Genomic DNA, 24,214 nt, shown 5'->3' with positions numbered 1-24,214 from the left:
GGAGTTAAGAAAAATGAAGGTTATTATATCAAAACATAAAATGCTAAAAGGGTATGGAAAAAAATAGATGTTGACCTCTTTTCATTCGTGAGAATACATTCATTTAATCATTATTAATGATAATTTAAAACTCAGATACAATAGGATTTTTTTTTTAACTAGGGATGATGAATCTCTGGAATTCTCTGCCCTAACAAAATCATGGAGGCTAGAAGTTTTAAATAGGAGTTTCTTCTTTTTAAATTATGAACTGAGTACCATGAGAAGTTGGTACAGGAGGGGAGGTAGGATCAGGTGACCTACTCCAGCTATTTTCTTCTATTCTAATTAGAATTCTTACAGTGTCTGTGTACCTGTGAAATCACACCTATATCCATGGCCTTGAGACCATGCACTTGCTGATCTCCGTCAGTTCAAATTGGCAAAAACATCTCCACAATCTATATCAGTACAGGTACACCACAAGGCTATATGCTTAGCCAACTGTTCTACCCTGATAATACTTTGATAAGTTTACATTACTATCTGAAGTATGCTCCTTAAGTTCCTTATTAGTAGGGGTGTCAAAGGTTATGAGGAGAATGGGTTAAGAGGGAAAATAAATCGGCCATGATTGAATGGCGGAGCAGACTTGAACAGCCGAATAGTCAAATTCTGCTTCAATGTTTTATGGTCTTAAGTGTCAGTTATCCCACTTAGTGCTTTAAAATTATTAATAAAGTATGCCAAAAAAAGGCCAGTCTGTTTTTCCACTTTTTCTATCCATGTATCCATGCTTTTATGTTCTTGAATCACTTCTTGTTAATACTGGAATTGATTCCTTTGTATATGCTGTCCTTGTCTTTCAGTCCTGAATGAGCAGAGGAAATGTGATAGAATCCAGAAAGTGTCAGAGGATGTTTAGCTTTTAAAAAACACTATAATTGAGAAAACCTTTTGAGAAAATTATAGACCAGTGAGTCTTACTTCAGTGGGTGGTAAGTTGATGGAGAAGATCCTGAGAGGCAGAATTTATGAACATTTGGAGAGGCATAATATGATTAGGAATAGTCAGCATTGTTTTGTCAAAGGCAGGTCGTGCCATATGAGCCTGATTGATTTTTTTGAGGATGTGACTAAACACATTGATGAAGGAAGAGCTGTAGATGTAGTGTGTATGGATTTCAGCAAGATGTGTGTATATTGATAAGGTACCCCATGCAAGGCTTATTGAGAAAGTAAGGAGGCATGAGATCCAAGGGGACATTACTTTGTGGATCCAGAATTGGCTTCCCACAGAAGGCAAACATTGGTTGTAGACCATTCATATTATGCATGTAGTTAGGTGATCAGTGGTGTGCCTCAGGGATCTGTTCTGGGACCCCTTCTCTTCATGATTTTTATAAATGACCTGGATGAGGAAGTGGAGGGATGGGTTAGTAAATTTGCTATGGCACAAAGGTTGGGGGTGTTGTGGATAGTGTGGAGGGCTGTCAGAGGTTACAGCGGGACTTTGATAGGATGCAAAACCGGGGTGAGAAGTGACAGATGGAGTTCAACCCAGATAAGTGTGAGGTGGTTCATTTGGTAGGTCAAATATGATGGCAGAATATAGTATTAATGGTAAGACTCTTGGCAATGTGGAGGATCAGAGGGATCTTAGGGTCCAAGTCCATGGGACACTCAAAGCTGCTGCACAGGTTGACTGTGTGGTTAAGAAGGCATATGGTGCATTGGCTTTCATCAACCGTGAGACTGAGTTTAAGAGCCAAAAGGTAATGTTACAGCTATATAAGACCCTGGTCAGACCCCACCAGTACTGTGCTCAGTTCTGGTCACCTCACTACAGGAAGGATGTGGAGACTATAGAAAGGGTGCAGAGGAGATTTACAAGGATGTTGCCTGGATTGGGTAGCATGCCTTATGAAAATAGGTTGACTGAACTTGACCATTTCCCCTTGGAGCAACGGAGAATGAGAGGTGACCTGATAGAGGTGTATAAGATGATGAGATGAGTGAGTGGAATAGGCTGCCAGTGATGGTGGTGGAGGCGGATATGATGGGGTCTTTTAAGAAACTCCTGGATAGGTACATGGAACTTAGAAAAATAGAGAGCTATGGGTAACCCTAGGTAATTCCTAAAGTAAGTAAATGTTCGGTACAGCATTGTGGGTCTAACGGCCTGTATTGCACTGTAGTTTTTCTGTGTTTCTATTTTTTTATTCTAAGTTGTTTAGACTATTTGTAAAATAAGTGTTATTTCTAAGTATATTTAAATAACTGAAATAATGTGATATTATAAGCAAATCTAGAAAAGTGTGAATGCAAATGGATTATGGTGAAAGAATGCAACATGATTACATTTGTTCACATTTAACGTATGAATAAGCTAAAAGATTTTTATACAGTCGGCCCTCCTTATCTGCAGGTTCCATATGCACAGATTCAACCAACTGCGGATCGGAAGTTCTCTCTCCAGCACTCATTGTTTAGCATTGTTTGCCTCACGTCTCGTTCATTTGCTACATGTGTTGTGAGCAAGATGAAGGAGTTTAAGGATAGTAAGGGATGGCTGACTAGCTATGTAATGCGCTACAGCCTCAAGAGCTTAAAGATCACGGGAGAATCAGGATCGGCTGATGCCGAGGCAGCATCAGTGTTCCATCATATCTCTTCTGGGTTGCATCTGTACTGAACATGTACAGACTTATTTTTCTTGTCATTATTCCCTAAACAATACAGTATAACAACTACTTACATAGCATTTACATTGTATTAGGTAGTATAAATAATCTAGAGATGATTTAAAGTATATGGGAGGATGTGCGTAGGTTATATGCAAATACTACACCATTTTATATAAGGGACTTGAGCATCTGCATTTTTAGGTATCCGCGGGTGGTCCTGGAACGAATCCCCCGCGGATAAGGAGGTCAGATTGAACATTTGAGTTGTATAAACAATGTAAAATTAGTCTATAAAATGCATAATCTTGTGGAAAATAAATTAAACTATGAAAGGCATCTCTAACACTTTAAGGGATTGAATTTAAGATTGTACTGGTTTGGCATTCGCTATTGTTGATTTTTTTAGATTGAAGTTATTTGCATTGTTCTGTAAACGTTACAAGTATGACTATATGTATATCCTATTTGTTGGTGTGATTTTCATGGAGTCAATGTACACAGAATAGGTAATAGCTCTAGAAAGCATTAGTTGTGTAACAGCCTATCAGGAAGCAGCATGATGTCTTAGCAAGTAGTGCTGCAGCTTCACAGATCCAGTGAGCCTGCAGCACTACCTGGTTAGATCATGTCCTTCATTGCTTTCAGAGTGGACTTTGCAAGTTCTTCCTGCTATTATGTGGGTTCCCCAGATGCCTCAATTTCCTCCCACAATCCCAAAGATATAGATTGGTAGGTTAATTAGCCACTATAAATTACTCCTGGTATGGCTGAGTGGAAGGGGGGATCAGGGTGGACTTGGTGAATATGTATGAAAGATTAGGTTACAAGGAAATATGTGGGAGAATGAACCTAATGTAATTGCTCTAAAAGGGAGCAATCTTGAGCCAAATCTCCTCTTTATGTCATTTGAAAATATTTTTCAAGACTATCTCAAAAGTTGTGTGTTGAAACTTTGGTAACTCAATAGCACTTTTACTTTTCACTTTCACTTTTAGTCATTATGTTTTCTGCCTGCCCAGAATTCATTAGTCTGGTTCACTACTTAACCACCCAGATAGCGTCACTTGTTTGACACCACAAGCCCGTACAGAAGACATCCATTCGCAACTGATGATTAGAAATTTATATTCCATGACACAGAACCCCATAAATCATTGTAGGAAGCTTTTCTTTTTCTTTGTCATCAGTGAGCAATGGCCCTTCATCAGTGAGCAGAGAATCCAAACTTGCTTCTAATTTTTCAAGTTGTTCTGAGATCCCATTTGTTGTTATACGGTAGTAGGATGTATCATATAATCTCAGCAATTGTCATGATGTTATAGCACTGAAATACATTAATGTTTAGTCTTTGGCCACATATTGAACTACAAACGTTTGTATTTAATCTGTGGTAGTTAGACTTTTACCTTGGTATGTGAAATAAAATATAACTGAAGATAAGTGTTATGCAATCTTCATGATTTATGAGCAGTTAATTAAAAGTACCATAAATTAATCTAAATTCAGTGGAAATCTGGTGTTGGCACAGTTAAAATTAGAATGTCAAATGATGGTGCTTGAGACATTCCAATGATTTAAATATTCCGATGTACTAACTAGAGTATCTCATGATTCACAAGACTATTTTAATAGAGACTTTATTTTGTAATTCCAGAGCAGGATGATAAAATATTATGAATCAAAATCATTTTAGAAAAGCATGTTAGGGAAGTATTAGTAATTGACTAAGTTCCTTTTATGATTGTCAGCAACAAGATTCAGACGATGGATTTAATAGAATCAAACCAGTGATGCAGAAAAAATAGAGCTTTTCAGACTAGATTTAGTGATAGATCTAAGATGATAATAAAGTATATCTCAGGAGGCAAGTACTGTGTTTAAGGAACATCAACTTCCCTTTTTCTCCAAATTTAGCAAGTTGCCAGAGAGAATGCTAAACTTTCTTATTAAAAAAAACTGAGCAATGTAACATGCAAAATGGTATGTAATTGCTATAGTTCTAATCCTCAAATTATTGACAGTTTAGTGAGAATTCATTCAATTGCATTCAACTTTTTAGTGGTACAGTTTCTTACGTACTGCTATAGAAACATTAACAAAAAGTTAATTTTCTTCACGCAATCCTGTGTTAAAGTTATTTTTCTCAATTTTGCTTTTAGTATTTGATTTGACATTGAATTAAATTTTACAGACTGCATTTTCTGCTTTGTATTCTGTGTATGAATTTAGAAAATAAATGACTGGTATGTGGGTGCTAGGTCCTAGATTTATAGAATTTGTAGGGAAATAACTTTACAAATGCAGGTGTTTCAAAATTAAATTGCATAATGCAGTGGTTTCTAATTCAGTCAAACTCAGGATAATATTGCTCCCTGTGGAAAACTTGTTTATATATAGCATTCAGGCAATTAATTGAGCAAATTTCTTGTTTCTCTTATTTTTGCCCATCACCTGCCAAGTTCTCTGACTTTGACTGAACACATTCAAATTAAGCTCACAATCTTTCTCCACGTTTTCCCTCCCACCCACTCCCTACCCCAACCATCTGGCCATAAAGTTGTCAATGATGCTGCATCAGTATCACCCCTGATATGTGCAGGAGCAAAGATTATGGTACCATCGATCTAAGAATCCTAGAATACATGCAATCTAGCTGCAAAAGAAAACCAGGCATTTTCTTGCTGATGCTAATTCATTTGAGTTGAGTTCCTCTCAGCGCCTTTTGGTGCATCAGGCAGCAACCTTGCTGTTCCTTTAACATTTGCCTGCTTTTTTTTGCAAGGCCAAATTCTAGCTCAATGTTCAACCCAGCACAGATGGAAACCATGCAAGGAGCTGGCCGGATTGGAGCCCAAGACCACTCGCCTCAAAGTCCCATGTGGATGCCACAACACTACCAGACAGCAAATGCTAACTCATTTAGTGTTTTGAATATTTTACACAAAAAAAATCTGTATTTATTTCTTTTAGGATGACAAGACTATCCATTTCCTTTATACCACCCATAGGATATTCACATTAGTTATAGCAAACAGATGGTTGAGGAAATCTCACTTTTAAACTACTGTGAGCAAAAGAGCAACTTCAGTGTTCATGGAAGCATAACTGTGCCACAGGGAAACATTTAGTAGTCCACATTTGCCCATTATTATGGATTACAGGTTTAAAGAGCAAACAAAGCAAACTTACAGCAGTGTGCCCACTGCACAGTTCAGGAACCTTATATTCTGATTATGTTGTCACCAAACTTGATTGGCAGGGAGTTGCCTATTACCTCTGGCTGTGTATGGTATTGTTATGATATGCAGGTTTATGCTACATAGAGAGTTGACCAGCAAGGGTAAAGGGACTAATAACTGCTGTCATTCATTAATGGAAACTTCAGTTGTTGCTTCAGACCAGGGTATAAATTAGATATAGTCATGTAACTTCTGATCTGAGCTAACAAAGGACAGGTATATAAAAATGCACCAACTTATTTCTTTGTATTTTGGGATAGGTAGCAATCAACTTTAAATTTAATATTTTCTATCCAGCTCTAATTTCACCTTTCTCAGCTACTGTCATTCAGAATCAGAATAAAATATTACTGTCTTAAATGGGGGAAATTTGTCCTTTTGCAACAGCAGTGTAATGCAAAGACAAAATTAATTTTAAAAAATTGCTGGTAGGATACTTATCAATAGGGCAACTTTTTCCTCGATTATGCCAAATATATTAATTCCATAAGCTTCACTGATATCTCTCTCTCTCTCTCTCTCTCACACACACACACTCTCACTCTCACACACTTTCTCAGAGCAATTCTTTATGTGTAACTGATGGAAACAATGTTGTGTTCACATTTTCAGTGTTTGCAGCCTTTTCCAATTCCACCCAATAAAAAATGCAACCAGATAACTAGGTGCTTCCTGTTGTAGTTCACACTTGTGCAGGTGTCATTTCTCTATTGTATTTTGCACATGTGATAACACTTACAAATCACTTAGCAACTAAAATCGGATCGAAACATCACATTTCAATTTTTGCACTTTCTCAATACTATTACCATAAATATATTGTGTTTCAAAATCTTAGAGTGGAATTTAACCCATATCTTTATTCATATTCAAGAATGTTGTCACTAACTCCAAGTTTCCCCTTGTCTTGGCTACTTCCTCTAAAATGTAACTTCCATTACTTACTAAATTAGTGTTCCATATTACCAACTGTCACAATTATTAGTGTCTATTGATTTGATGGTGGGATGTTGTTGATGGTAGTAGAAATTACAGGGGATGATCAACATGGAGGTCAGTGGAATGAAGGATGAGGATCTGGGATCTCTATCCTTGCTCTGTCCAGGAATAGAGAAGGTGAGAGCAGAGGTGGGGGAATTGAATGAGATGTGCAGGGCATGCCACTGCTTAAGAAGAAGCTCTTCTATGGAGAAAATTTCATCATTAAGGAGGGAAGAAATGGGAAAGAAGATGAAGTCTTTGTAGGAGGCAGCATGGGAGCAAATATAGTGAAGATAGCAATGAGAGTCTTGTCAGCTTGCAGTGAATGTTTGTCATAACTAATCTCAAGGTAGGGGTAAAAAGCATTTATTCCTGTTTAACCGGTTACTGAGAATTGAGACATGGTGTCTAAGGACAGCTGCAGAACCTACAAACTAAAGTTCATAACAATTTTAAACATGCAATATTTTCACATTAAATGTGATATCTTCTGCAAATTCCTCTACTTAGTATTGCAGTATATATGTATTCACAACATCTAGTTTTATGATGTACATCTTATTTTACAGAGAAAGACTCAGCATATTCCATACAGGAACAGTAAACTAACTCGACTTTTGAAGGATTCTCTGGGAGGAAATTGCCAAACAATAATGATAGCTACTATCAGCCCATCGTCTTTGTCATATGAAGATACCTATAACACACTAAAATATGCTAATCGAGCCAAAGATATAAAATCTTCGGTAAGTTTTGTTTGTGTGTGTTTGCTAATTGCAGTTAGAAAATCAAATTCAGTTTTGGAAGCACTTAGCATGTCTTGCAGCATCCTTGGAAAGAGAAACAGTTAACAGGTTAAAAACCCAAAAAATGGGGAAGTAAAATGAGTTAGTTTTAAGGAACAACATTCTGCTGGAGGAACCCAGTAAGGTCGAGCAATACCTTAGTGAGTGGTGCAGTGGGAGGCATGGTCAGGGTTTCAGACTCCAGATCTCAGCATCTGCTAATCACTAACTTGGTTTTAAGTTGCATAGACTGAAGAAGAGTTAAATAGGACAATGAGCCAATCTGTGATAGAATGAGCCCGGGGTTCCGTAGGTGAACCCATTGTGTATGGAGCCAGGAAGTTAATGGATGAATCAGCACTGTTGGGGAGAATAGAAAAAAAAAGACTGGTTTTTAAAACCTGTGAATTCTGAAGCCAAAGGAGAATGCTTGAAGTGCCCAGCAGATCAGTCAGTGATATGGGGAGAAAGAAACTGTGTTAATATTACACTTAAATAATATTAGAATAGAACTGGTCAATCCTGATACAAACAGAAAAACTTGAAATTGCTTTATTTGACATTATACCCTCAATCTAAAAAGTGCACAGATGTAGAATGAGTTGCTCTTCCACAGCTTATATTGGACCTCATTGGAACATCCTCTTTGCAGTTTAAGCCCATCTTGATTTTCTGAGTTTTCCAGTTGTGATAAACAATTTTCAACCCAAATTTTAGCTGTTTCTCTTTTCACAAATACTGCAAGAATTACTGAGTGAGTATTTGAAGCATTTTCTGTTTTTATTTTAGTCTTTGACCATCTGCAGTATTTTTGAGTTCCAGCTATGTAAGTAAGATTAGAAAATAGGGTCCGAATGTAGGAGAGTCTAGAATCAGCCCTCAGAAACAATTTAGATCTACCTTTTACAGCTGAATATCCTTCCATTTCTATATGAAATGCTTTTTGATTGGATCGTGTTATGGGCAGGTGTGATCAAAGTCATCTACAATCTCTCATTATGGCCACTGTGGAGGATTGGGGAAAGCTGCAGAAATTTGCAAATTCAGCCAGCTCTATCATGCACACTAGCCTCCTCGGCATTGAGGACATCTTCAAATGGTAACAAAAAAGGCAGCATCCATCCATCTTCATATCACCCAGGAAATGCTAGAATCAAAGAGGAGCTACAAGAGCCCGAAGACAGACACTCAAGCTTTTAGGAACAGCTTTTTTTCACTCTGCCATCAGATTTCTGAATGAACAATTAGACAATGAAGACATGTACATGCATGTACAGTATATGTATGTGTATGTATATATATCTTTGTAATTTACAGTTGTTTTATTATGTATTGCAATGCACTGCTCCTGCAAAGCAACAAATTTCATGACATATGCCAGTGATATTAAACCTGATTCTGAAACTATTTAAAATAGAAAGGAATTTGAAAAAATTGATATTGAAAATTATATAGGTTGAGGAGCAAAAAAATATCAAACTGAACTACTGCAATGGCACCATTGGCAGGTGACTTGAAAAATGATGTAAAAAGTTTTAAATTATACTTTCATTATAAATTTGACTTGGGAATCTATTACAAAGGAAAATATTAACCTTGAAGTGTGACAAAACCATGACAACAGGCAAGGAAGTTTTTCTTTTAGAAAGTGCATACCAAAATTATGTTTTCAACATAGAATAAATAATATCTTTCAGCAATTTTTAATTGAATTTTATTATATTACTCAAACTTTTCAGTGTGCCATAGTATTTTAATTAGATCTGGATGCATTATATTTTGTTTTATCAGTGTTCGATACTAATTACGGGCAATCCCATTGAAATGAATGATATGAAGTAATTTAGTCAGTGCTGCCTTCTCACAAGAAACATTGGTTTATTTTTGTACATTTCTGTAAATCTGTTGCAAACAACCCAAGCACTTAATGTTATAAACTTGCATCAACACATGGTCTAGGTATGTTTCTATGTTCAGAATTCTGTCAGACTTCAGAAGTACTCTCTTTCCTCAATGCGACAGAATTCAGACAATCAAGTTTAATTAAATATTAATTTGAGGTAATATTTTGTGTTTGATATTATTTTTCCAGGAATAGCTTTGTTCTAATTTATGCTTTATTGACTATTTTCATATTTGTTTCTAGGTAAAGAGCAATGTTTTGAATTTAAATAACCATGTAGGTAAATATGCACAGATCTGTGAGGAGCAAAGAAAAGAGGTAAGTAGTTACATGCTAACAAACTGGAGGGACACTTGTCCATTGTGAACATAAAAGCAGAGAAAAGGTCTAGTGCTTTCCCGGCATATATGACGAATAGAATCTTTGGCTTCCAGCCATATACAGGTATCGATTTATACAGGTTATAATCAATACCTGTACCTGGCTGGAAGCCTGAGATGAGTTTATTCATAAAAGCCGAGTGTCTAAAAGTAGTGATTTTTTTTTTATTCTATGTAATCCTCTTATCTTTTTGGCAGTGCTTTCAGTCATCTTAACTCTTCTGATCATTTTTATTCTATATGTGGTTCTTGCTGCATTAAAGCTAATATACTAGAGAGAACTTAACAAAAGGGTATTCAAAAATATAGTCCTTGAGAGGGTTTCTAAAAATACGAAAATGCATACAAACAAAAGTAAAGATAGAACTGAGAAATTTAGCAGAGGCCGAACTGTGTTAAATAAAATCAATTCCAGAGGTGGGTAAGGAAATAAGAAAATAAAAATAATTTCAATAAGGGCTTTGCGGTGATAGGGAAATAAACATAACATGTTAGTTTTGAGCAAGGTGTGGACAGTTGAGATTCAGACATTGGACTTATGTAGGCTAAAGTCCAATAAACAGAGCCTTTAAAGAAGTCTGCCTAGAAATTCAGTCAGATAATGTTGTTTAACTTTTAACACAGATTTCTAGATGGAAACATTTCAATGGCCAAAATTGGGTGTTTCTTTTCCTCTGAAAATTCAGGCGAACAGTTCCCAACATAAATCGTCATTATTCCCTGATATGATGCATGAGTCAATACAGAGGATATTGTCAGTTTCCATGCAGAGCTCCTTTTGAGGTGCCTTTCCACTTTGTTCCTAAATTGATCTTTTGTTGGTCATTCCCAGCTCAAGTAGGTCCTGCCATTGCTATATTAAACTGGGACCTCTATAAAACAGTTTTTTAATTTATTTTTACAGATACACAGTAACAAGCCCTTCCAGCCCAATGAGCCCATGTCACATAACTGTACCAATGTAACCAATTGACCTCCTAAACTATGTGTGTTTGAAATATGAGATCATGGAAGAAAGCGTAGAAACTCCTTATAGACAGTGGCAAAATTGAACCCGGGGTCTGGTACTGTAATTGCATTACATGAATTGCTACACTACAGTGCCGCCCCATCTCATCCATTTTATTGTACTACTGACTTCATTCTATACTGCAACCCATCCCAACCCCTGTCATAACCATTCCCCAAGGGCCAACATCCTTTTCACATCCCCATACCCCTTCTTTTACCTGAATGCCAATGCTCATCCTTTACACCCCTCTATACCCAATTCCTCTTTTCCTCCACACCCTATCCCATAAAGTGACAATCAATAGTATAAGGCTACAACCCCTCTCCATCTCTTCCACTCCAGTAATTCGCCAAAACAGCATACACCAAACTATCTCCACATATGCCTCCCTTAAACTTAAACAACCAAAACAATCATTGGTGCTTTGCTGCATTCAGCATCTTACACATCCTTTTGAGAATACTGGAATGTCTAGACTAACCTAAGGCAACAGAAGTTTGAACATGCATTTTTAAAGTATTGCCCCACTTCATTGATCCTGTCTCTTGTGTTTTATCTCTTTCACAGATTGTGGAGCTCAAAGAAAAACTGAAAGCTTATGAGAGTGAAAGACTGATGATTCATAACAACCACGGAGAAAATATTCTGCTCGGTGTAAATCCAAAAGAAAGTGAAATAAAAAGGTAAACTTGCAAGCTAATTTTTGTTTCAAAACCAAAGACACTAAATTTTCAAGGATGTGTTTTTACAGTTGTAATTCTGGAGGAAAAGTTATTTTCTTAGTTAGGATAATACATCGCTTATATGGTTAATTTAATTTAATTGTTGAGTTTATTTTCCTTATAATTTCTGCCTGGTAGATATATCCTTATCATCTGGCTCAAGAGTTTACTTAGGCATTAAATACAATGTTGAAATAATGGACATCTCTGGTGCACAGACGTACTTGATCTTGCCATTGTGATAAAAATTTGATGTATTTTCTGAAGTTATTTATTTATATTAGTGAAAACTTAGTGGTTGTCACTTCAAAGTGTCATAGAGCACTCTTCGTGCTGTTGGACATTCCTAGCAGGTCAGACAACATTTGTGACAGAGAAACAGTTAAAGTTTCTGGGCAAACTCCTTTTATCAGAAATTTCATTGGCTAAATAGCATTTGGGCCTTGAGTTCATGAAAAGTTTTCTAGTTTCTTTTACGTATTTACTTTCTTTGATCTTTTCATCTGCCTGCCTTTGACCCAATTCCTTGTCTGTCTTTCCACTATCTTCGGGCAGGAGGTGCAGAAGTCTTGATTCCATGTTGCCAGGTTCGAGAGCAGTTATTGCCATGCAATCATTGGGCTCATGGACCAGCTTTACCTGCCTCAGTGCTGAACTGACTCTGCAGCTCATTTTTTCTGATTTATTTGTTTACTTTTTCTTCTATTTGCACATTTTGTCCTCTTTTACATATTGAATATTTGTTGATCTTTGGTGTAGGTGGTTTTTCGTGGATTCTATTGCATTTCTTTGTTTTGCGGGTGCCTGCAAGAAGATGGATCTCAAGGTCGTATATGGCTTAGAGTACATACTTCGATAATAAATTTGACATTTGAACTTTATTGATGCTGGCAAGAGAACAGCAAAGTGGCTATCATAAATATGGTGCAATTCAGTTAGCTTCTTGTTTGAAAACTTTTATTCTTTCTCTTTATTTAAGCCTCCCCTGTTATTTTCTCTTTAGTGATTTCTCTTTTTCTTGATCTATATGAGGGTCTGAAATACAGTCAGGAAAAGAACATGAGAAATAGCAGAAGGTGTAGATCATATATGTCAAACTCAAGGCCCGTGGGCCAAATCCGGCCCGCGAGATAATATCTAATTACTATTAAAGCTGGCCCCAGTAATCGAAGCGCCTATGGCGTATGATATGGCTAATGCTGAGTTTATTCAGGTACCAGGTTTTCAGGGTTTTTAGTGTTTATTCGGCAGTCTTCTTCATAAGAAACGGAATTTGTAAAGTGAAACACTTTGTAGTTATAGCAGAGACTGAGACACATGAGAGCAGGCTGAAAAAACGGAGGCAACGAAAGCTGCATTCGCACGCGTCCGACTGATCCGGCCCGCATGAAGCTGCATTTTGCTCAATCCGGCCCGTGACCTAAAATGAGTTTGACACCCCTGGTGTAGATCATCTGGTCCTTCAAGCCTGCTCCATCTTCTTGAAGACCAAGGCTAATCTTTTGCTTAAACTGTTTTCCAACTCCAACCACATAATTCCTTTACTATAAAGCTTTTTGTTTTTGTTTTTTGTTAAATATAATGACTGAGGCTCCACACACCTCCCCCCATCGGTTTGAGATTCCAAAGGATATTCCTCCTGAGGCATACCTTGTAATCATCATTTGTGTGCCCTACTTTTCTAGATTCCTCTGCCAGGAAATGTGTCTTGCCTGTATTGAATCTGTCAAGGCCTTTAAGAATTTTATATAATTTGATGAGCTCTCATTCTTCTAAACTCCAGAGAATAACCCCATTCACTCCTTATGCAGCAAAACTTCCAACCATAGAACTAGTCCAGTAAATCTTAACTATATTCCCTCAATAGAGAACTTATCCTTTCTTAGGTAAGGAGACTGAAACTATTCACACACAGGGATTAAACCTGGGCTTTGTAATGTTCAACAGATTTATTTGGTATTTAAATAGAAGAGAGGGCAATCATGAGCCACGTATTTTGGTCAAATGTGCTTTATTTCAGTGACAAAATGTAGTTGAAAATTAAACAGTGGAGATCATATTTTTCCATGGTATTTTTTTATTTATTTATTGAGATAGAGTGTGGAACAGGTCCTTCCAGCCCTTCGAGCCACACCACCCAGCAACCCCCAATTTAACCCTAGCCTAATCACAAGACCATTTACAATGACCAATTAACCTACTAACCGGTGCATATTTGGAAATCGGAGCACCCGGAGAAAACCCATGCATTCAGTGGGTAAGATTCCTTGCAGGTGACACTAGAATTGAACTCCAAGCTCTGCCTTAAAATGTAATGGCATCAGACTAGCCTCTATGCTACTATGGGTTTAAATTAGGATTTAGCTTGATTTCTAATTCTAGAATTTTAATGTTGGACAGGAAAGTACTGTTTGAAATTTGATTGTTGGAATGGATTTGAATAACACTGGCAGAATTGAAATGTATATCCTTTTCCTAGTAATATTGCGAAGATGAATGCCGAGCTGACATCTGGAACCATTCCAGTCTATGTGGTAGAACTGGGTAGTGAGTTCCAGGTTTTTTCCAGCAGTGTTGGAGGAATGGTGATATATATCCTAAGTCAGTGATGCACGGTTGGTAGAACTTAAAAGTGTTGATTTTCCTTGCACCTGCTGTGTCGATCCTTCAAGGTGGTGAATTTGCTGGTTTGGGAATTACTCCCAAAGGAGTTTTGAGTAGTTGCTCCAATACCACAGTGTACAAGTGGAGGATGCACTGGAAGTTTATGCTGACAGATGAAGTCTCAAAGAAGGAGACTGGTTTGCTCTGGATGATGACTAACTGTTTGTTGTTTACAGTTGCACCAATACATCATGCTGGAGATACCAGTCTAACCAGTAACACCCATATCCCAGAACTCAATAAAATATAACAAGTGCATTTTCTGGATAGTAGTAAAGTTTTGTGGAGTCAGGATGTGAGTAATGTTGCAAAATATCCAATTTCTGACAAGTTCTGGTATCCACAGCATGTTTGTAATTGAATTTTGAAAATGTGATGATTCCAAGATATTGATGCTCAATATTTAACAGTGAATTGTTCATAAGGTGGTTGGATTCTTTTGTGAGAAGGTCATAGCTATAATGTTTCTTGGCTCCGTGTGGACACATTTTGTTGTTTTTATAATCTGCTGGAAAATGATACCTATGATATAATTAGCTATGTAAGTTTCAGTAAGGCAAAATATAATAACAAGAGTAAAGAAATACCCTTTTTGCATGCAATCAGTAGAGTATTATTTTAATACCATAAATTATATACATATTTAGATGGAAAACTAAATTTTTGTATAAGTAGACAAAAGTTATGAACAAAAGCCATAGCTTTGACAATAGCAGTAGAAAACGTGAACTATTAATAGGATTCTAAGCAGCCTCTTGCATCAGTGGCTGGAACATACAGTAGTTCTGAGAGATGTAAATATCTCTGTGTATCAATATTTTAAGAATCTGACAACAACTACAAACCAATGTCAGAGTGAGATTAAGGAATATCTAAGGCTTATTTTTAAAAAGCAGCCGAGAGTATTTTCTGTGGCTAACCGTGGTATAAGTTAAAATGTATTCATATTTCAAGAGTTTTTCTGGTAAGATTTAAAATAAGTTTTTAACTGTGTTCTGGTTAGATTAAATGCAAACATATTCATAGTTAAGCCTTATTCTTTGTGTCTTTCAATAGAATTTTTGTTATAAGCTATACAATCAAGATTTATTCAGTATGCGAACCACAGGATCTCACCCACTCCACGTTGCTTCAAAGATTTTCACAAACTTTGTAAACTTGAGTGACTGAATTCAATTCAGTGCAATAAGCCAAAAATATTTTGCTCCTGATATTGTGTGGCTCCTCAAAATATTTGAATAATTTCAAACATTATAGCATGAAGCATTTGCATGTGATCATAAACGTAATTAGGGTTTAGAGGGCAAATTATTAATGCTTAGAAATTTAATTGCATAGCCCATGTATTTATAAGTTCTCCAATTCAATTTCAATGGAAAGTAAAGCAAAAAAAAACATGGAGCTTATAGAGAGTAATGTGAAGTACACCATTTTCTTTTCAGGGCAACCATGCATGTGGTCATTACAGAATGCCTCATTACAGAAACACCTGGACAGATACAATGGGCTTGAGTGCCATGGAACAAACATTTGTATAGTACTTCTAGGATTTTTTTTTCACATTTAAGAGCATAAAAAGCAGAAGCAGGAGTGAACTACTTGGTCCCAAATGTCTGGTGCACCATTTATAGCTGATTTTGCACCTCAGAATCAATTCTGCATCTTGTCCCAAAATCCTGTAATTTCTTTAATGTTTAGGCATTTGTTAATCTCAACGTTGATTATTAACACAACATTTATAATCCTCTTCAAAGTTGTGAATTCCAAAGATGTCGAATCACCTGTACACAAAAATTACTCTTCATATGAAGCTGAAATGGCCAACATCCTGATACTGCCCTCTAAGCTTTTGATCTTCTATTGTCTTCAAGTGATTGTCTCTCATTTTTCTGTACCAAATTTTATTTAATCTCTCTTTTTAATACAACCCTTTTATCCCATAAAGCAATCTGTGAACCTGTGCTGACTCCCGGAGCAGTGTAGCTGTGCAAAGTAAAATTGGCTTAATTACACCAAATATGGCTGCCACAAAATATAAGCTCAATGAAGCTTGATATATTCATCTTTCAAATTGTTTGAAGCACCTTCATGTTTATGCTCTGAATATCATGAATCTGTAAGACGCCCCAGAATACACCAGCATTTTACCAGTGTCTCACTCGCTGTGCTGATATTGTGGTTTTCATTTATTTTTACCAAACTAGTAAGATTCACAAAATTTCTTGTCTTGATTACCACCTTGCCTACTCAATAACCAGCCTATATATCTTTGCAGACTTCTTCCATCATTCTTGTAGCTCACCTTTCCACATAGATGTGTATCTTTGGCAAACTTGGATACATTACAGTTTGTCTTTTCATCAAAGTGACTGACAAATTATGAATTATTTGAGGCCTACTGGTAACAATTTGCCAACCTGAAATTATCTCTTTTTATTCCTACTTTCAGTTTTCTGTTTTCTGAAATACATTTCAGGTTGGTAATTATGTTTCTCCATAAATAGATGCTGCCTGACTGACAGTTCTTTCAGGAATTTCTGTTTTCATTTCAGGTTTCTAACATCTTCAGTTTTTTTATATATATTATTTTCCTTCCAACTCTTTGTGTGCTTATTCTATGTAACTGACTTTTTCTGTGGTGTTTTGTTCAGTGCCTTATGAAAATATACTTCATCCACTTGGTCTCTCCATTATTACCGGTAACTTTGCTACCTGCTTTTCTTATTACTTTGTTACTCTCTCTCTTTATTACCAGTTTCACAGGCATTTAACCACCCCAGCAAGCTTTTTCTGGTGCATGTTATCAGAGGACAGTACAGAAGAGGAACAGGCCTTGGGCTCATGATGTCTGTGTGAAAAGCAATGCCAAATTAAATGCATCCCAATGCGCACATTATCCAAATCCCTCCAACCACTGGATATTACTGTGTTTATCTAAAAGCCTCTCACTCCCCCCTCCCCTTTTTCCCAACCATGATTCCTTTCTCCTTGCCTCCATCCCACTCTCAGTCTACAATAGAGACCAATATCAGAATCAGGTTTATCATCACTAACATATTTCATGAAATTTGTTTTTTAATTTTGCTGCAGCAGTACAGTGCAATACATGAAATTACTACACTACTGGGCATAACGTTATGTGTATGTATATATGTGTGTGTGTGTATATATATATTTCCGTATTTCAATGTTGTTAAGGTCCCACTTGTCCACAAGTACCTGTAACTGATCTATATTCTTAGACAACCTTTTTCACGGTTTGCAATTACAAGAACTTTTGTGTTGTCTGTGTGGTAAACTATGTATACCTGTCTGGTCACGCCCCTCTGCTGACTGCTCCTATGGCTCCTCCCACAGACCCCTGTATAAAGGCAATTGGGGCATTGCTTCTCCCTCAGTCTCCGAGATGTCGTGCTCTCTTTTGCTGCTAATGAAAGCCTATCGTTCACTTCCCGTCTCCGAGAGTTATTGATGGTGTATCAGTCTGTAAACTTACTAGCCAACCCAACAGCATTTTCAACTTAGTTCTTTTTATATATATATAGCAAACAACAGACATCCCAGCACTTCTAATTTTTAATTTTCATTCCTCAGTATAGCCATTGTATAATCAGTTAATGCTTTGTAAATGTCAAATGCGCTGGAACATTTAATTCCCAACATTAATCACTGTGCAGCTTCATCTCTGCATAACTTTAAGATGAAATCCATTTTTCTGTAGTTGGACATTTAAACAATACTGTTTTATTTGCTGTAAATGCTTTGTGAATTCAAATAAAATGTCTTCAAATTAACTAATTTTCATTGAATTCCCATTATTTATTGATGTACTACTGTTAAGTTTACTCCATTCCTTTTTATCCCACTGTGTTTATCATTGCTTATTTGGAGGTCATAGTTCCAGATTACCACCTTTTCCAATTTCCAAGCCCCTCAACATGCGCACACACACACACACACACACACACACACACACACACACACACACACACACACACACACACACACACACACACACACACACACACACACACACACACACACACACAATCTCTCTCTAACTTGCACAAACCCATGCATAACCCCTTCCCCCACACAAACCCACACACAACCCCAATCCTGCACCATAGATTTATTGGCATTAACTGACCTTAATACCAACCTCTCATGCTGACTTTTCCCTTTAGCTGAAAGCAAGCTCCTTTTCTGATTATGATGCAACCCCCTTTTTAGATATTAGTGTATTCATAGGATACTGGAGGTGCACAGGGGGGATAAAAGCACTGAGGCAAAATATTAATCTTGATATATCTGGTCAAAGACTAAACTCATCTTGATTTTGCACACCTCAGCAACAGGGTGTTTTAAAGAAAATGCCTTAAGGTCTTGGGAGCATGTACTGTCCTTCTATAATTCCAGCGGTCGGCTATCAAGAACAATTTATATTTGCCTTGGCTCTAACTGTTGAATGTGCATAAATAGGAAGCATTTAGTTTCTTGGCGTTGATGTTTGTCAGTGCATATTATACTGTTTTCCACACTTTTTGTTTAGATTCAAAGGAGTACTTGAAAATATTTTCTGCAAACGACAGGAAATGAGGATTAACTGCTTAGATCTAGAAATGAAAATGAAAGAGGTGGAACTGATGACATTTTACCTTAAAGAGCAGCAGCAATGTGTTCAATTGTTTTCCTGTGAGCCTGCAACAGAGAAGGTAAGATGGTTTGTTAGTAAAATTCTCATGGATAAAAAAGGACTATACTAGATTCAGCAGATGCTGAGAATCTAGAGCAACACACACAAAATGCTAGAGGAACTCAGTAGGTCAGGCAGCATCTATGGAAATAAACAAACAGTCGATTTTTTGGGCCAATTTTCTCAGCCTGAAATGTGAACTGATCATTTCCATAAATGCTGCCTAAACTGATGACAATTTTTTACTCTGATCCATTTGCACATTACCATTGCAAGTAAATTGAAAAAAGGTGTAAATTTCTTTCCCTATCAATATAATGGAAATCATTATGTTAATAGCTCTTCCAAAGAAATTCTCTATCCCGAAGTTGGTGATATTGTGTGTGTCTTTGCAGCTTTTACTCCAGAAAGAAACAAAGGCAAATTTTGACTAAGTATGTTGCCACACAATTAGCCTCTGATCAAAGGATAACATAAATGGAATTTAATTCGGTTTATGCAACAAGTTGAAAATTAAACTTGAGTAGTGATCTGGCTGTATGAACATACCTTTTAGCAAGGGTATTCATTGAGGACAAGGTTGCTTTGCAAAAAGCTACTTTGTGTTTTAGCATGATCCCTGTTTAATTTTACACTGCATGCATCATGTGCAAGATGTAAATGTTTTACTGATTTTCATATGTACCTATCTGAAATTGAGAATATTAAGCCACTGTGCATGAAGAGGTTATAGCAGACAGTGTCTGCTGACAGTGCGTTCACACTTAAAGCAGTTTAACTTGGATCCTTCCCGATAAACATCACGGCAAAGTGTGCTTTAAAGGGTGCAAACTCCTTTCTTAAGTGAACACAATAGAAAAATTATTTCTGAAATAACAGTTTAGGGTTGAGGTTACCTAAATTAAAATTAATCTTGGTGGAACTAAATGCAGTGTAAATGCATTACCCAAGTCAGATTGCAAGACACTTAAGATGAATATATGTATATGACATGGAAATGCTTAATTTAGGCAGTATGTGGAGAAAGAAACATTGTTACCATTTTCTTAAACACAAGAGATTCTGCAGATGCTAGAAATCTTGAGCAACAGGTACAAAATGCTGGAGGAAACTTGGCAGGTGAGACATCATCCATGAAAAGAAGTAAACAGAACTGAAAGCCAGAATGTGGAGGAGGGGAAAGAATTAAAGCTGTCAGATGATAGGTGAAACCAGGAAGGGAGAGGGGAGGGGTGAAGTAAGAAGTTGGGAAGTGACAGATGGAAGAGGGAAGGGACTGAAGAAGAAGGAATCTAATAGGAGATGACATGAGAAAGGGCACCAAAGGAAAGTGGGGAAAAGAGACGGGGTGAGAGGGAAGCCGAATGGGGGATAGAAAAGATTTAATCGTAATTGAACAATACTGAAAATCTTAACAGATTTTAAAATAGTTGAAATAAAACGGGGTGAGAAGTTTAAACAACAAAATTATAATTTGGGGCAAATGTGCAAGTTGTAATTGAAATCTAAAAATTTTGATTCCAAAAGGTTGTACAGTTTTCTGTCAAGTACTTCTTTCTCTGAAGGATACAAACTGAGAAATCTCAAGGGGGAATATTATGAACATTTAAAATGATAATAGACTGGAAGGTCAGAGTTAATAAAACAGTGCAAAACATTTGTTAATCTATAGCAACAAACAATCTCTGGAACAAGTTAGCAAGTCAAATAGTGCCAGTGGGATGAAAGGAATTGTTGGCATTTCAGGTTTAGTCTCATCTCCATTTGTCAATCTGTGGCCTTTTAATGCAGAGGTAACGATGATGTAAATAATGCATATTGCTCCAACATGATTTTATCAAAGGGAAGTTATTTTTCATATAGTTGCTAGAGCCTTTGAAGATGTAACAAAAGGATGAATAAAGGGGAACTCATAAATGCAGTTTATTTGGATTTCTTGAAGATATTCGATAAGATGCCGCATAAACGCTATAAAGATTATATAAAAAGGCCTACAGTTGGAACAATATGCTGTCATTGGATAAAGAACAGACAAACAAGCAGAGAACAGTCAAGATAAATGGTAGTTTTCAGACTGGAAATCAGTGTCTAATGAGGTGCAACGTGCATTAGTGTTGAAACCTCAACTGTATATCATCTGTTTTGATAATTTGAATGAAGGGACCAAATTTGCAGATGAGATTGAAAATAAGTTGTGAGGAGGATGCAAAGAGCCTCTAGTGGTTAAGTGAATGGGCACAAATTTGGCAGTTGTGGTCTCCATGTTTAAGGAATGATAGAAACAACGCAGTTGAGAGGAAATATTTGATGACTGTGGAAAGGTTTTGCAAATAGGCCTGTACTCATTGAAGTACAGAAAATAAAAGGAAATCTTATGAAAACATAAGATTCTTAGTGGGGTTGATAGGTGGCTGCTGAGAGGATGTCTAGTGGAGTTATTTGGAACTAGGGATGTAGTTTAAGAATAATTGAGAATTTAATTCTGATCTGCAAAGTAATTACTTCTGAGGATTGTAACTTTGGAATTCTCTATGTCAGAGAGCTGGGGACATGCAGTTATTGAATATATTCAAGGTAGAGACTGATAGGCATTTTAACTGCAGGAGAGTCAAGGTGTATGCAGAGAGAGCAGCAAAACAGTCTTAAGACTAAGACTGTATTAGCCGTATTCATGTTAAGTGGCAAGGCATACTCAAGGGGCAAAATTACCTACCCTCCTGTTTAGTTTTGATATATTGTGAGTATTTGAAACTCTCAGTGTTGATATATAAGAGGAGATGTAGGAGCAGTTGTATCCTAAGAATTTCTATTGGATCTCCTACACTTGATCAAGTTCTATTGAGATTCTCCTTTCTATATTTTAGTTCAGTAATTAACGATCATAATCTCTGCTAATTTTTTTTTTACACTAGATGCTATTCACTTGTACATCCCTGCTTTCCATCCTAAGACAAACTTGTTCCTTTCTCTTACCCCCTACACCTTTCCCAGTATCTGTTTTTATTTAAAATGGTGCATTTGTTCTTTCTGACAAAACTGTTTGAATTATTTCTTGCTCAATAGATGGTATCTGTCCACCTAATATTTCCAGCTTATAGTTTTAATTTTGTCTTTATCGAAAACATAGAATGTAACATGTTCCAAAATCTGACATTAACCTGCAGTGTTAACACCTGCTGCCAGTGTAAACAATCGGTGTAATATCATGAGACAAGTCTTTTATTTATGGTAGTAGTGGAACATGATCCTGACTGTACAGCATTTGCATGATGTTGATCACCTGCATGATATTTGTGTAGTTTTAAAGCCTTTGGTCACACAATCAAAATGCTGAAGGAACTGAGCAGGTCAGGCAACATCTATGGGGGAAGTAAATAGTTAGCATTTCAGGTCAAGACCCTTCATCAGGACTGACCTGCTGAGTTGATCCAGCATTTTATTTGTGTTGCTCAATATTTTCAGTATCTAGGGAATCTTTTGTGTTTTTTTTTATCCGCAACAGAATTCCTAAATGATAGCATTGCAGAACTTGTTTAAAAATAGAGTAATATTTTGTAATATGCACTTGATTAACATGTGATTTGATCTGCCCAATGTTTAGGCATCCTGCAAGTATGAACGGAAGCTTGCTGCACTAAAAACCCAATATAACCATATTCAACAGAAAATTAAAACTGTGGAGAAAATGCTTGAGGAAAACAGTAACTGGTTACATCGTGTGGAAAATGAAATTTGCTTATTGAGCCAAGATGGAAAAATACCCCAGGTAGAACATGACTGTACAATTTCATTTATATCAGATTTTCTTTATATTCAAGCTTTTCAAAATTGCACCTGGGAACAGCCAGTTGAAGCCTGATTAAAATCAGGTATGCTATTTAGATAGATATAACCTTAAGAGTTCAAGCATCCCATGTATTTTATTTATGGTTGTCAGTAGTGCTACTTATATCTAAAGATTTGCTGATCTGTAAGAACAAGATGACAGGTTTGTTAGCATCCAAAATGTTATGCAGTTTTGACATCTGTTTGTGTGCCATTTTCAGACCAAATGCGGTTCTTCATGTTTCAAACCAATTATATGTCAATGTCTATTAACAATTGCTGGACTCAATAGTGTTCAATCCATCTTCATTTCCAATTAACTGAAAGTATGGTCAAAGCTAAAAAGAGTTTCTTATTCTAAAACCATTGGCAAGAATTGATCTGTTGAATCAGGGAAAAGGAGGACACACTTGGGAGATAGCTAGTGCTAGATAATGAGGTGCGCAAATTGATATTTAAACTATTCAAAAATGATCCATGTGTATTTTAAAATACCTGCCTCATATGCCAACCGGAGAAATATACCTGGGTTAGAAAGGCGCCAATGTCATTCTTTGGAAGACTAGTGGCTTTCATGCTGCACTGTGCATATTAATTTATGTGGAACAAGAGTTTAGTCATAAAATGTATACTGCTTTGCTTCAGCAGAGAGATAGATTGCATATTATTGCACTATGCAAAGGTTGTCAAACTGGGAGGCCAGGATGTTAGTGGAAATAGGATATGGAGTGACTAAGTAGAATGATGTAGACTTAGCAAGAAATACAAGAATTACATGTATTAACATTAACATATACAGTAATCCTTGGGGCCTAATAGGATGAACAAAAGAAGACCTCAAGCAGAAAGAGTAATTCCAGAAGGCAGGGGTATAATGGCTGAAAGCATTGCCACTTGTGGTCAAACAGAAAATAGAAATTATGTTTTCATGTTCCACTGGACTTTCCAATCATAACTCATGATTCTGGCAGTGTTGCATTTGAATTTATACTTTAGTATCATCTGCATTAAGTTCCACCAAATGCTCATTATGCTCCACTTCTGAAGGAAAACAGCTATAGATGAGAATTTGGCAATATAAATAATTCAGTAAGAAATTAAAAATATTTACCAAATTTCTAAAATCTTAAATCAAGCATCAATTACACATGCATGGAATATACTTTCTCTAGTAAACTCACAATTTTCAAGTTTGCAGATATTGCTGGCAGATTTAAGAAATGCTTTTGGCAGGATAAGTAATGTTAAACATCTCAAGTACACCAGTAAAATGTTGCTTCATTTTTCTTTCCTGCTTTCCTAGAGTCACATTTCTATTTCCTTCCTCACCACCATGTATCA

The 24,214-nt window shown here is 36.6% G+C and overlaps 1 protein-coding gene across 1 annotated transcript in view; it reads left to right on the top strand.

Annotated features, from left to right (window-relative positions):
* kif18a (kinesin family member 18A) overlaps positions 1–24,214 on the top strand; it is a 100,241-nt gene that overhangs the window by 37,662 nt on the left and 38,365 nt on the right. Inside the window, exons 8-12 of the mRNA XM_073049707.1 lie at positions 7,456–7,632; positions 9,818–9,892; positions 11,534–11,649; positions 18,905–19,067; positions 22,650–22,814. Coding sequence (XP_072905808.1) covers positions 7,456–7,632; positions 9,818–9,892; positions 11,534–11,649; positions 18,905–19,067; positions 22,650–22,814 — 696 coding nt within the window. The remainder of the gene's footprint in view (positions 1–7,455; positions 7,633–9,817; positions 9,893–11,533; positions 11,650–18,904; positions 19,068–22,649; positions 22,815–24,214) is intronic.

This window comes from Hemitrygon akajei, chromosome 6, assembly GCF_048418815.1.
Source record: "Hemitrygon akajei chromosome 6, sHemAka1.3, whole genome shotgun sequence".
In the NCBI taxonomy this organism is placed as follows: domain Eukaryota; kingdom Metazoa; phylum Chordata; class Chondrichthyes; order Myliobatiformes; family Dasyatidae; genus Hemitrygon; species Hemitrygon akajei.
Note: the sequence above shows the minus strand (reverse complement) of the source record. Positions and strands in the feature narration are given on the sequence as shown.